The 11,176-nt window shown below is 39.3% G+C and overlaps 1 protein-coding gene across 1 annotated transcript; it reads right to left on the minus strand.

Moving 5' to 3' along the window:
• Positions 1-1,682: 1,682 nt before the first annotated feature.
• On the minus strand, positions 1,683-10,864 carry ACTR8 (actin related protein 8). The gene is made up of 13 exons (XM_052777533.1): positions 10,676-10,864; positions 10,285-10,455; positions 9,301-9,411; positions 8,938-9,042; positions 8,114-8,287; positions 7,458-7,551; positions 6,025-6,157; positions 5,552-5,705; positions 4,909-5,004; positions 4,189-4,329; positions 3,519-3,783; positions 3,052-3,215; positions 1,683-2,372 (listed from the first exon to the last, which is right to left on the minus strand). The coding sequence occupies exons 1-13, from the start codon at positions 10,796-10,798 to the stop codon at positions 2,229-2,231; spliced, it is 1,875 nt and encodes a 624-aa protein (XP_052633493.1). The 5' UTR covers positions 10,799-10,864; the 3' UTR covers positions 1,683-2,228.
• Positions 10,865-11,176: the final 312 nt, after the last annotated feature.

Below are 11,176 nucleotides of genomic sequence, written 5' to 3' on the forward strand. Positions count from 1 at the left end.
GGAGCACAGTACTCCTGTCAGGAGCCCAAACCATAGTACAGAAGGAAATACATGAAAGGAATGAATCTGTGCAGAAATCCCATTTAACTGTGTATTGGAATTACTCTACTCCCCCCTCGCCCCAATAATTCCTTACTTTGCTAAGTGTGGATATGACTGCCCAAGGCCTTCAGAAAACCTAGCAAACTGCGTGCAGATGAAAGCCAATGGTTAGTCGAGTATTTCTCATTCTTGAGTCAATATTCAATGCAAACTAAAGAAAAACTGCTCAGTGTTTTCTGTTGCATTATGTATTGTGTATATTCAGCAGATTTTCCCCTGTATGTTTGCAAAGATCTGGGAAAATAAATATTTTGGTATACAGATATTTGAATGACAAAATCCTGTTAAAAAGCAGATGACTTTGGTCTTAGATGACTTCATGTATGCTGGCCTTGGCAAATTTTGCCTTTCATCTTCCTCCTCTTAAAAGTTGAAGTTTTATGCTTAATACAGTAATGCCGCAGTTCAGGAATTAGTTATTTTGTAACTATTGCTCATGGTAAAACCCTAAAGAAAATGGAAGAGAGGAGAACAATTGATGAGATGTCAGGGTGCAGGAGGAGGTATGTTCCAGAAACATGGGAGGAACTTGGAGGGAGCAGATTCAGACTGATAGGTCTTGTTTATTTCAAAGTAGGGAAGAAAATTAAGTAATGTAGTCAACAGCTCTGTAGCTCTCAATGTGATTATTAACCGTTTTGCGTTACCTTTTAGCACAAATTCTCTTCCATGTACGGACATCAGAAATGCTCATTTTAGTAATTTGTTACCCGAAGACAGCTTTTTCAGCTGTGCAAGACTTGTTTCAAAGTGATTGTTCTTTCTGCTTTAGAGATCCTCACAATCAATTCAGCTGGAAGGTTTGCGTGTTTTCTCCTTGCTGCTCTACTTGTGATAGTATGTATTATTGCTGGGGTAGCTTGTGTCATCACAGAGGTAAGAGTTCTCACTTTTTTGAACTTTAGTATTTCTGTAATTCCTGTTCTTTGAGTTTTGCTGCAAGCATCCTTTTAGATGAGATAAGATCATATGAAAGAGACTACCTTTTTAGGTTTCACTGTAATAGAAACTCTCTCAAGTTGTGGCTACTTTTAGTTTAAGTCAGTACTGTGCTTTTGAAGGGAATTACCCACCGGCCTCACTCTGGTTTGGTTTGTGTTGCAGGGTGGTTGAGGAGTGCAGCCTTGATTAGAACTCTATTAGCTTTGCAGAACTTTTAATGAAAGCAGATTAAAAGGAAGTCAGTTCTTTCTCGTGTGCTTTGTAGAAACTACATTCATTGATCTTTGATATTTATTATATTGTTAGAGGTGTTTTAATAGTTTTAACCTGGATTATAATTGCAGATATGGAGTTAAGGTGTGATCTGAGGGTGGCCAGAACCTTGACTACAGAAGAAAAAAACCCCAACAAATAGCACTTCTGTAACTAAGGGCTGTTTGTTGGGGCAAAAAGCCCACGTGCCTGTACCACATGACTGAGGTTGGTGCTGGCTATATAAAAATGTATCTAGTTCTTTTGAGTGTATTATATTGGATTTTTTAAATAGGGAAAAGAGTGGATAACTGCCATGGATAGTGAAAAGCTAGCAAGAGCTTTTGATGATGAGAACAGGCAAGAAAAAATACTCCACTTTCAAATTCTTAAGTCTTTCCACTGAATAATATAATTTATTATATAAGCAAAATACCAACAGCAACGGTAGTTTGGGTTCTCCATTTCATTTTTTCCATGATGATCGCTTATATAATAATTTCATTTCCTGGTAACATTCCGAGTATGAATCAGAATAAGGCATTAAACCCACAGCCTGCACTCTTCAGCTATTGCTTCTGTGTACGTGGATCTGGAATAAATCTTGGCTTAACATCTGCCACGTCAATATTTTATACCTCAAATTTGCACACTGTGCAATTTTAATATACATAACCTATATAATATAAATGCAGTGAATTTGGAGATGACACTGATACTGTGTACACAGAATTCAATGCCTACAATTCAAAAGATGAAGTATAGCAATGCTCAAGACTTTTGCACCACTTTTGGAAAAATCTCAGTTGAAGTTAGTTTTAATAAAATACAAAAATATCTGTCAGCAGAAGATCAATACAACTGCACTGCAAAAAGGGGTCATTTGGGGAAAGGAATCCTCAATTAATCATGTTCCACTGTAAACGTATCTGTTACCATACAAATGCAGCTCGCTCTCGTAACATTCTGACACCAAAACGCTGCCATTCTCGCTGATATATCCATAGCTCCTGAGTTGTGTCAAGACAGGCTAAAACTGCACCTCCTTTCCATGCAATTAAGCGGGGGTCCATATCCTAAATTAAAAATACAGATTGTACACAATCACTGGTGTAAATTCACATAGTTCTCAAAACTTGTATCCTAATTTTTCCAACAGTATTCACCACTTAAAAGCTCAGGGATTAGGGGAGGAGAAAAGAAGTTTTTCAAAATTATTCAGGAAAAAATAGTGAGATAAAAATATGGAAAGAATATTTAAGATGTTTAAACAAGTAATTTTTTTTTTTTTTTTAAAGATGCCTTCTAGGCATGTCTTGGAAATCCTGCCCTCAGCAATGGAGGCTCTGAAAAATACTCAAGTTTTGATTTTACAGATTTTTCCCTGATTAATGCCAAATGAAAATTGTTCTTTTAATGCCATACTTTCTTTTACCTTAATAGTAATAAAAAACCCTAACACAATTTCTTGCTGAGCAGATAGTCTAACTTCACGGGCCAGTACTAACTGCTTCTTTAAGAATATGGCCTTTAGCTAATAAACACTTCAGTGATCAATACTAGTAATACTATTGCTCTACCTCTAACTTCCTGCCTATAATTGAAGAGTGCTATGTTATGAGCTGAAAGCTGTCCTAAATCTCCTCAGATGTGCAACTAATCTGTGGTTTTGAAAGAACACATATTTTTTTAATCTTTTGAAGATTTCAACCAATCATAGTTTATTAACGATTTAGCCATCAGTTAACAGTATACCTTAGGTCTTGTGATGACTTCAACATTTTCAACGACTCTTCTAAAAGAGGGTGGCATTTTGTTGAGAATTCGGTGTTGAAGAAACTCTTGAGCTTTATGAAACATAAGGCCTCCTCCTACTACTAAGATGGAGCTGTACATCTTCTTTTTTGTATCATCAGATGCTGGAATGAACGGATGCATAGAAATACATTTGTTTTTTAAAGTTAATATGGCCTGTATTTGTATTATAAAGAATTTAGTGCAAGTCAAACCAGATAGAAACTGAAATTCTTTTTCTGTTCCTCGGAGATTCAAAACTTCTAGCTCAAGAAACCTCAACAAAGATGCAAGTATAAGGAACAGTGTAGTGCTCTAGAGATGAGAAAAACTTAGGGACATATGTGTTACTTTGGTAAAATAGAGGTGTTACCATAAATCCACACTGACATGCACACTTTATAGAATTGTACAAATGTAATTCTTACCGCAGCAGTCAATACTATGAAGAATGGCTTTGTCAAGGCCTAAGGCTTTGCCTTCAAACTGAGAAATAGCTGTCTTCCTGGACATGTGTGCAGTTAAAGGTTCCTCTGAATCATTTCCAGATATCATACAATCGCTCTGGGAAGATCCCAGTTCTACTTCTTGTGGGTAGATCCTCTCTGAAATGTCTGAGGCTTGGCCTCTCAAGTCTCCCTCAAATGCACCAGGCTTTGACATAGATTTTCTATCAGCTGTAGCTTTTGCAGACTTAAAAATGAGAAAACAAGTTGAACTATGAAAAATGCAAAAAGATCTTCAGCAGGTTAGAGAACAATACAAAGACTTAACTAAGCACCGTTGTACTTCCCTTCACCTTTTTGCACAGAAAGGTTAAGCATTGTATTATTTCATTTTAATCCTCAATTTCAAAGTAAGGGTGTTATTTGGAACTCCATCAGATGTATCAATGCCATAATATGAAGCCCTCTTAGACTCTGAAAATTAACAGTTCTAATTAAGGACTTGTCTAGACATTCGTAATTCCTTACTCTAAATTTATTTTTTAATGCTTCTGGCCCAGATAACAAACTTTGGTTTCTTAGATGAGCTAATGAGTCCTGATTTTATTCCCCAATTAATTAATAATGAAAAATAAAATGAGCATTCACACACCTGCTCCTGCTTACTTTGTGTGGCTAGCAGATAATGTTCATCATGAGGATCTTCAGGGTCACCTTGTGACCTGTGTTGCAAAGTTGTCATTTTTTGTCCAACAATTCCAAAAGTTGCTGGATAAAACAGAGCCATTGGAGCCTGAAGAATGACAGATTTGACATGGTTTTACTGCATAGTTTTTGGTTTCTTTACTATGAAGAAAGAAAAAGCTTGTTCTATTTTTCTCACAATTGGAAATTAAATACACTTTTTTCAAATAGTTTTGTAAATGGCTAAAGTGTCTTCAGCTTTGTGTAATTAAAAAAACCCCCAAACATACAATTGTACATGTATATAGGTTTCTTTACAGATTCTGGTATTGTATGATAAATAAGTATTGAAATGCAGTTTGCTACAAAATTAGAAAATTCAATGGTGAGGTGAGAAACTTGTGAAATTAGCATTCATTCCTTGCCCTTGAAGGATAAATATCATCATATTTAGTTGAAGCTACCACCATTCTGCCTAAAGCTAGCTAGGAAGTCTTGTGCATCCACTAGTGCTGCATTAGGCCCATTCATACACATAGGAATTAATTTTAAAACTAACAACAGGCATATGTTAAGAACAATCCATAAATTATGTGGGCTTAGTAGCACTGAACCGATACAAAGTGAGGCCCTGAGCCTGAATGCTGAATATAATTCTTGTAATTTTAAAAGAAAAAAAAAAAATTACCTGTAATTTTTCATCTCCTAATCGGAACTGGTATAATAAAGCTGGAGAATCTGGATGACGGATCTGGAACTCATGGTCTTGCAATCCAGAAATATCCTAAGGTCAAAAACAATGTAAAAAATTTGTATCTTTTATACCTCTCTATCAAGCTGCATAATCTATTTAAACTGTAGGAAACAAGAAAGAGGAACAAAACTCTTCAGACTGTGAATTTCATTTACCTATACTTGAACTCTTTTTCAAGTCTTTTCCCTGTAGCGCAGTCTGCCAAAACAGCTTTCTACATGCCTAAGCCTCTATAATGAAGGTTTGTGCAGAAAGAAGAGATCTGCTGGCAGATCTTACAAAACTGAAGTTGAAAACCAGCAAATATGCAGCTACTATCAGCTTCTTTGAGTAGTAAGAACAAAGAAACTACATTGCTATGAGTTGGGATTCTTTCAACTAGAAGAAAAATAAAACAAGTTACAAATACTTCAAGTCTAAAGCTTCTCCACCTTTTGCCAGTATTCTACTGAGTAAAATATTACATTTTATTCCATTTACAAGTAATTGTAGACTTGCAAAAGGGTTGCCCCCAGAGTAGCATTCTGTAAAGGAAAAAAAAAAATTACTTGGAGAATATATCATTTTCCCTTCTCACCTGGTCTAGATGACAAAATATCTCCTTTAAGTGCTGAAGCAGCAGGCAATCCAACTTATTAGTTAACTGACAGTCTCTGTATGGGAATCCTGCTCGTTGCATAAGCCAATAAAAACACCTTGACACATCAGATCCTCCATATGCAAGGCACAGCCTAAAGCACAGAGAAGAAAAAATTAATTTATTTATTTGCTGAAATACTGGCCTTTTACAGTGGCATACATAGGAATACAAGCAACATTTTAGACATGCTGTGATCATGGCCTCCATAGTTTGCAGAGCACAGTATCAGTTCTGCCCGTTTTCTTCTTTTAAAGATATCAGAATTCTTTAATACTGTAACATGATGACACTGTCACACAGCTCACAGTAAAAAAACCTTGTATTTGTAAAAAAATTTCCTGTTTTTAAAGTCAAGTCTTTGGTAAGCAACGAAGTACATGCTTATAATAATTCTGCGTATTACAAGATACCTGGTGTTGCGATGGGAAACACCGTCTTCTACACAGCAAACACTTGTCTTCTGATCTCCCACATCTACTATACATGCGCTGCTTAAACCACTTCCAAAAGTAGCACAGACAGACTCCTGGTGTACAACAATTCCTAGCAATATGAGGAAAAATTATATCCAATTTATGCCAAGCTCCAGAGGCATGTTGCTGACATTTAAAGGACATCTTAATGTCTTTTAAAATCTACTGATAGCCTGACTCTGCACTGAAAGTTTTTGTATTTAGTGAAGATGGGGGTGCAGGGACTTACAGATTTTTTGTTGGGTAGGCCCTTAAAATCCTGAGCAAAGCTAAGAGCTGGGTGGATGCCTATATTCAAATGTTCTTATTTTTTTGCAAGTTTAAAAATATTGCCTCCAGACTTTACTTGCTTTTGTAACCAGTATCGCAGGGTCTTGGTTATCAGATGCACATGAAGCATTTTCTTAATTTTTTCTAGTTTTAATCAAGTATCATTACAATTAGCATTTTAGATGTGTTCTTTAAATAGTAATAAAACAAGGTCCAATTTCACACTCTGCTTTCCTTTCAATCCACCTTTAACTCTGTAAAAGAGTACTTTTGTATTTTTATCACAAGCCCATGCTTAAACCTGAATAGTACTGGAGGCTTCAATCCATCCTTCTAGCCAAGCCTCTTTCCTTGCATACCTAATACAAGACAGGACTTTGCAGTATCAAAGGTACTACTACTCTGATTATTTCAAATTAAGTATGCTCCATATGGTTGGGTTACTGTGCCTTCCATAATGACTTGCTATGTTTTCTCTAAATGTGAAATCAGAGAAAGATAGCTGAGACTACAGCAGTTCTTTCCAGACTAGCCAGAAGCTTCCAGCAGTTTAACTAACTGAAAGGAAACTGCATTACTCTTTTTCATCAGTGGGCTTTCCACTCTAAAAATAAATGTGCAGAAGCAGCTAACAATTACTTGATTATTTTTCAAAACTTGTATTGCTCTTCTATATTTAGCATATGCACTTAAGCAACTCGGGAACCTCCTGTTATGTCATCCTGTAGAGGGGACAGTAGCAGCATCTTACATCATATACTTTTGTTCTGAAGTCTAGGAATCTTACTACTCTGTGGAGTTAACATTGTGCATTTTAGAAATACCTGAGAAATCAGACTGTTGCTACTTTCATCTCGGCTGAAGTGAGAAGCCCACGGCTGGAATACCTAATCGCAAACTGAGAAACTTGTTTCAACGCTGGCCAACCATTTTGCCCCATTAAAAGAGACAACAGGTATGGGAATAGCAAAAGATGAAAGGTGCTAGTCCCAGCCAAACTGGGATTGATGTGCAAAGATGTGCCTTAAAGGTTTAAAAAACAAACAAACAAAAAAAACTTTACACTATTAATCATTAAGTATGCTTATGTATGGTTTTACCTGAGAAGCCCATCTTCATTAGGATCATATTTACCAGTTCTTTCACGTGTTGTTTATTATAGATGTCTGGAATTAGTAAAATGCATCTGTAGTACTGAAGATAAGAACAGTAAATTAAAGCCAGCTCTCACATTAGGTTTCTCTTTACATTCTTGAATACCTGATGCTAAGGAATAAAGCATAATATACAGGTTTTTAAAAGAAGCAAAATTATGGAAAGGGGGAAGGGTTTTAGTAATTTAAAAAATGAGTTCAGAGTAAGTACCAAGTTAAGTTTATATAGGTCACTAAAATGTTTAAAAGTACGTCAGGTATGAGAAAAACACCTACTCGGCAAGGAGTAGAAATTATGCAAATATCAGCCACCCATTCCTCAGTTGCCTCCATTTTAGTCAACAAAAAAATCCCAGACTGAGACTGAAACTTCCATAATGGGATTTCCAAACCTCCTTGGTAGAAGTTCTATTAACAATTTTTGTCTTAAAGACATGCACAAAATTCCAAATGAAGTCTTAGGAACCATGCTCACCAGGAGAAATAATTTATTCTTTAAGAAAATTACCAGTAAGAGGCTAACTATAACAGCAAGTTGCTTCTCTTTCACAGTAACGTTTACAGAAGTGGATACAGCCCATATTAATGTGTCCACAGCTCACCTTTAAGTCTTTCAATGGTATTTCCAGATATTTTTGTATTGCATGTGACCATATAACTTCAAGGTCTGCTAATACTGCAGTGAGGGAGCCACCAGGTCCTGCGTGGAGATTCAACTGCCCTCTTCTAATAGGCCAATGTATATTATAAGAATCTAGTGGATTAACATACAGTGCCTGAAAATAAGCGACAATGTTCTATGCATTGTTTTTCCCAAAAGATTAGTAACAAATACTAGAAAAGTATTTCAGAAGCAGATACAAGACATGCAGCACCACTCAGACCAATGTGACAGCAATACAGTGGATTTCTTTTTAATAGGGCTTGCATTAAAATAAAATAAAGCATTAAAATAAAAAAGACAATAAATACATGGTTTAATGTTTGAATTTTCGTATCCATGGACATTTACTATGAACATAATGGTATATTTTTCCATCATCTCAAATTAGTAACTAATTTAGACTCTTTGAAGCTCATGAATACCTAATTACTCAGCAGTGATTCCATGTTCTGATCCTTTTACCAGTTTCTTGCCTTTTCTCTGAATTATACCACATGGGTAAAGTTCTCACCTAGTCCCTGCAGAAACACTGATTTACAGCAGTATAGGATCAAGGTTACTTGCTAGGCAAATGGGAGAAACTGTCTGGTCTTGCTGAATAATAATATATATTCAGTTAGTTCATAGTAAAGCTTCTCATGTATTGCTTGACTAAATTATATGCTTTTCAACACATACTAACACATAGCAAACTGCTACTGATTAGGTAGTCACATTAAAACGTAATATTAAGCCCCATTTCAGCAGGAAAATTAATCTTACCTCTTCTCCTACCAAAAATTCAGGATGATTTGATGTGTTTGTCCACTTGGCCCCAGAGCTGTGATCTAAAATAGCTGGCCGCATCTGTCTGTTGTATGACCTGGCCTGAAATGTAATCAAAACAAGTGCTGTTGATAAATATTTTATCAGTCACTTTTTGTGCGTGAAAGAAAAAAGAACCCCCCTCACCCTCTGAAGAACCATTTTAAATCTTCATTTTCTCAGATCTTCAGAGTTAGGTCACACAATAGCACTATCCATTTTTGCTGTATAAAGGATAGCTATTCTTCTCCACTAAAATATAGCATCACACCAAATGACGGTATGAATGAACAATTTAATGAAATCTTAAGAATGAGTTACCTGATCAGGTGACACTGGTATACGCCTTGCACCATTTGACATCTTTTTGGACCATATTGCTTGGTCCACCATTTTAAGGCCATTTTGCCTCTGCTCAGTGCTTTCAGGTTTCTAAACAAAACCCAAAAATATGCAACGTAAATACTTACTTTCTAATTACATGTCTGTATGCTGGTAATACTGAAGCTATTATTAAACAATGAAATCATTACTGTAGTTGATAGACGGTAGAAAGGACAGAAGGTTTGCACATTATACAATGAACATACGCTTATTTTTAAAGGAACTCTTTTTTATATTAGAGTTCCCAAGATCTATTTCTCTAAGTCAACTTGAACCTTTTAACTGACTGTAATGGCTGCTGGACTTCATCTCTGGAGTGATGAACTCAGGACATTATCTATTTAACCACAAAAATATTAAGAAGTAGGAGCAAAAATGTTTAAATAGATCTCAACTGTTTAAAGATTAAGTTTAATATTAGAGGCATTAATTTGATTAATGATTTTTTGTACAGATTCAAAGTATGAATAAGATCACTACGTATACTTTTTTGAGCAGGTTAGACTAAAATTACTGGCGACGTTATCCAAGTTACAAGCCAACTTGTAACCAACACATTCACAAATGGAGCCTTCCAATTCTAGTTCTACAGTCGTCATTCTATAAAGAGAAATACTGTGTCGTATCAGACCACAGAGCAGAGAAATCAATGAGTCCAAACCCTCAACCTATCAATTTATTAGGTTTAGTTCACGGCGAATAAATTAAATAAAGCCTTAGCACAGACTGGAGCAAATCGACTGACTACAGCACGTGAAACGTGAAAACAGTTTGTGTCGAGACATATTCCTCTCTGGAAAAACACAATGCACGAGGGGAAAACAGGCGTTACACAACAGGAAACGGCAACCGAAATACGCAGTTAAAAGAACCATTTTAGCGAGTGGGGAGGACGTGCCGCTGGAGCGCGGCCCGGCTTACGTTGAGCCCGTCCCTCAGGAGCCAGCTGTCTCTGTAGGCCGCCTGTCCTTGCTGCTTGTGCCGCCGCGCGATGACATGGGGAATGCCCACGGGCAGCGTGTCCGTGGCCCGCCCGAGCCGCAGAGTCGTGGAGCCAGGGTGTATCACCACGATGAAGTTGCTCTGTATTTGCTGAAAGCACCACAACGCGCACGGGAGTGGGCAGGCGTCCCGGCGCCTCCCCCCCCCCCCCGCCCAGGCCTTTAAGAGGCCGAGGCCGAGCCCGGCCCCCGCCGTCCCAGCCCCGCAGCCGCTCGGCCAGCAGGAAGGCAGCGCCGCCCTGAGGAGCCGCCGCCGCCGCCGCCGCCGCCGCCGCCGCCGCCGCCTGCCCCTCACCGCTCCCCAGCCTCACCTCCTGCAGGGACTCGGGCACGGCGGCGGGGACGATGGGCCGCTTGACGCCGCGCTGCTCGCGCTCCCGGTCGCGCTCCTTGTCCTTCCCGTTCTCCGCCTCGCCTTTCTCCGCCTGAGTCATGCTCCCCGCCGGGCAGAGCGGCGCCAGGCGGAAGCCGCTCCTGCGCGGGGCCGAGCGCCGCCGAGCCCGGCCTTGGCGCCGGGCGGAAGCGGGCGGGCCTGCGCCCGGCGCCGCCCCTCAGGCAGGTACCGCGGGGGCTCGGCGGGGCGGGGCTCGCCGTCCCCTCAGCGGCGCCGGCGCCTCTCCCTGTCCCGGGCCGCCTCGGCTCGGGGAGACAGCGGCTGTCGCCGGGGAGGGCTGCCCCGGCCTCTGCGCTGAGGGGGCGAGCAGCGGTAAGCGGAGAGCCCGGGGAGCACCTCCGCCGCTCCGGGCTGAGGGAGGTCCCACCAAACCCCGTCAGTTGGGCTGTTTGTTAGTGCTGGTGCGGCTGGAGGAACG

The sequence above is a fragment of the Harpia harpyja genome, chromosome Z (assembly GCF_026419915.1).
Source record: "Harpia harpyja isolate bHarHar1 chromosome Z, bHarHar1 primary haplotype, whole genome shotgun sequence".
NCBI classification, from domain to species: domain Eukaryota; kingdom Metazoa; phylum Chordata; class Aves; order Accipitriformes; family Accipitridae; genus Harpia; species Harpia harpyja.

Excerpts from the sequence above, each read along its gene's own strand:
- ACTR8 (XM_052777533.1), bottom strand. The coding sequence starts at position 10,798 with ATGACTCAGGCGGAGAAAGGCGAGGCGGAGAACGGGAAGGACAAGGAG. Across the intron at positions 4,330-4,908 it reads TAGGAGATGAAAAATTACAG|GCTCCAATGGCTCTGTTTTA; the intron begins GTAATTTTTTTT and ends GTCATTCTTCAG. Across the intron at positions 3,216-3,518 it reads TCATAGTATTGACTGCTGCG|CATCTGATGATACAAAAAAG; the intron begins GTAAGAATTACA and ends CGTTCATTCCAG.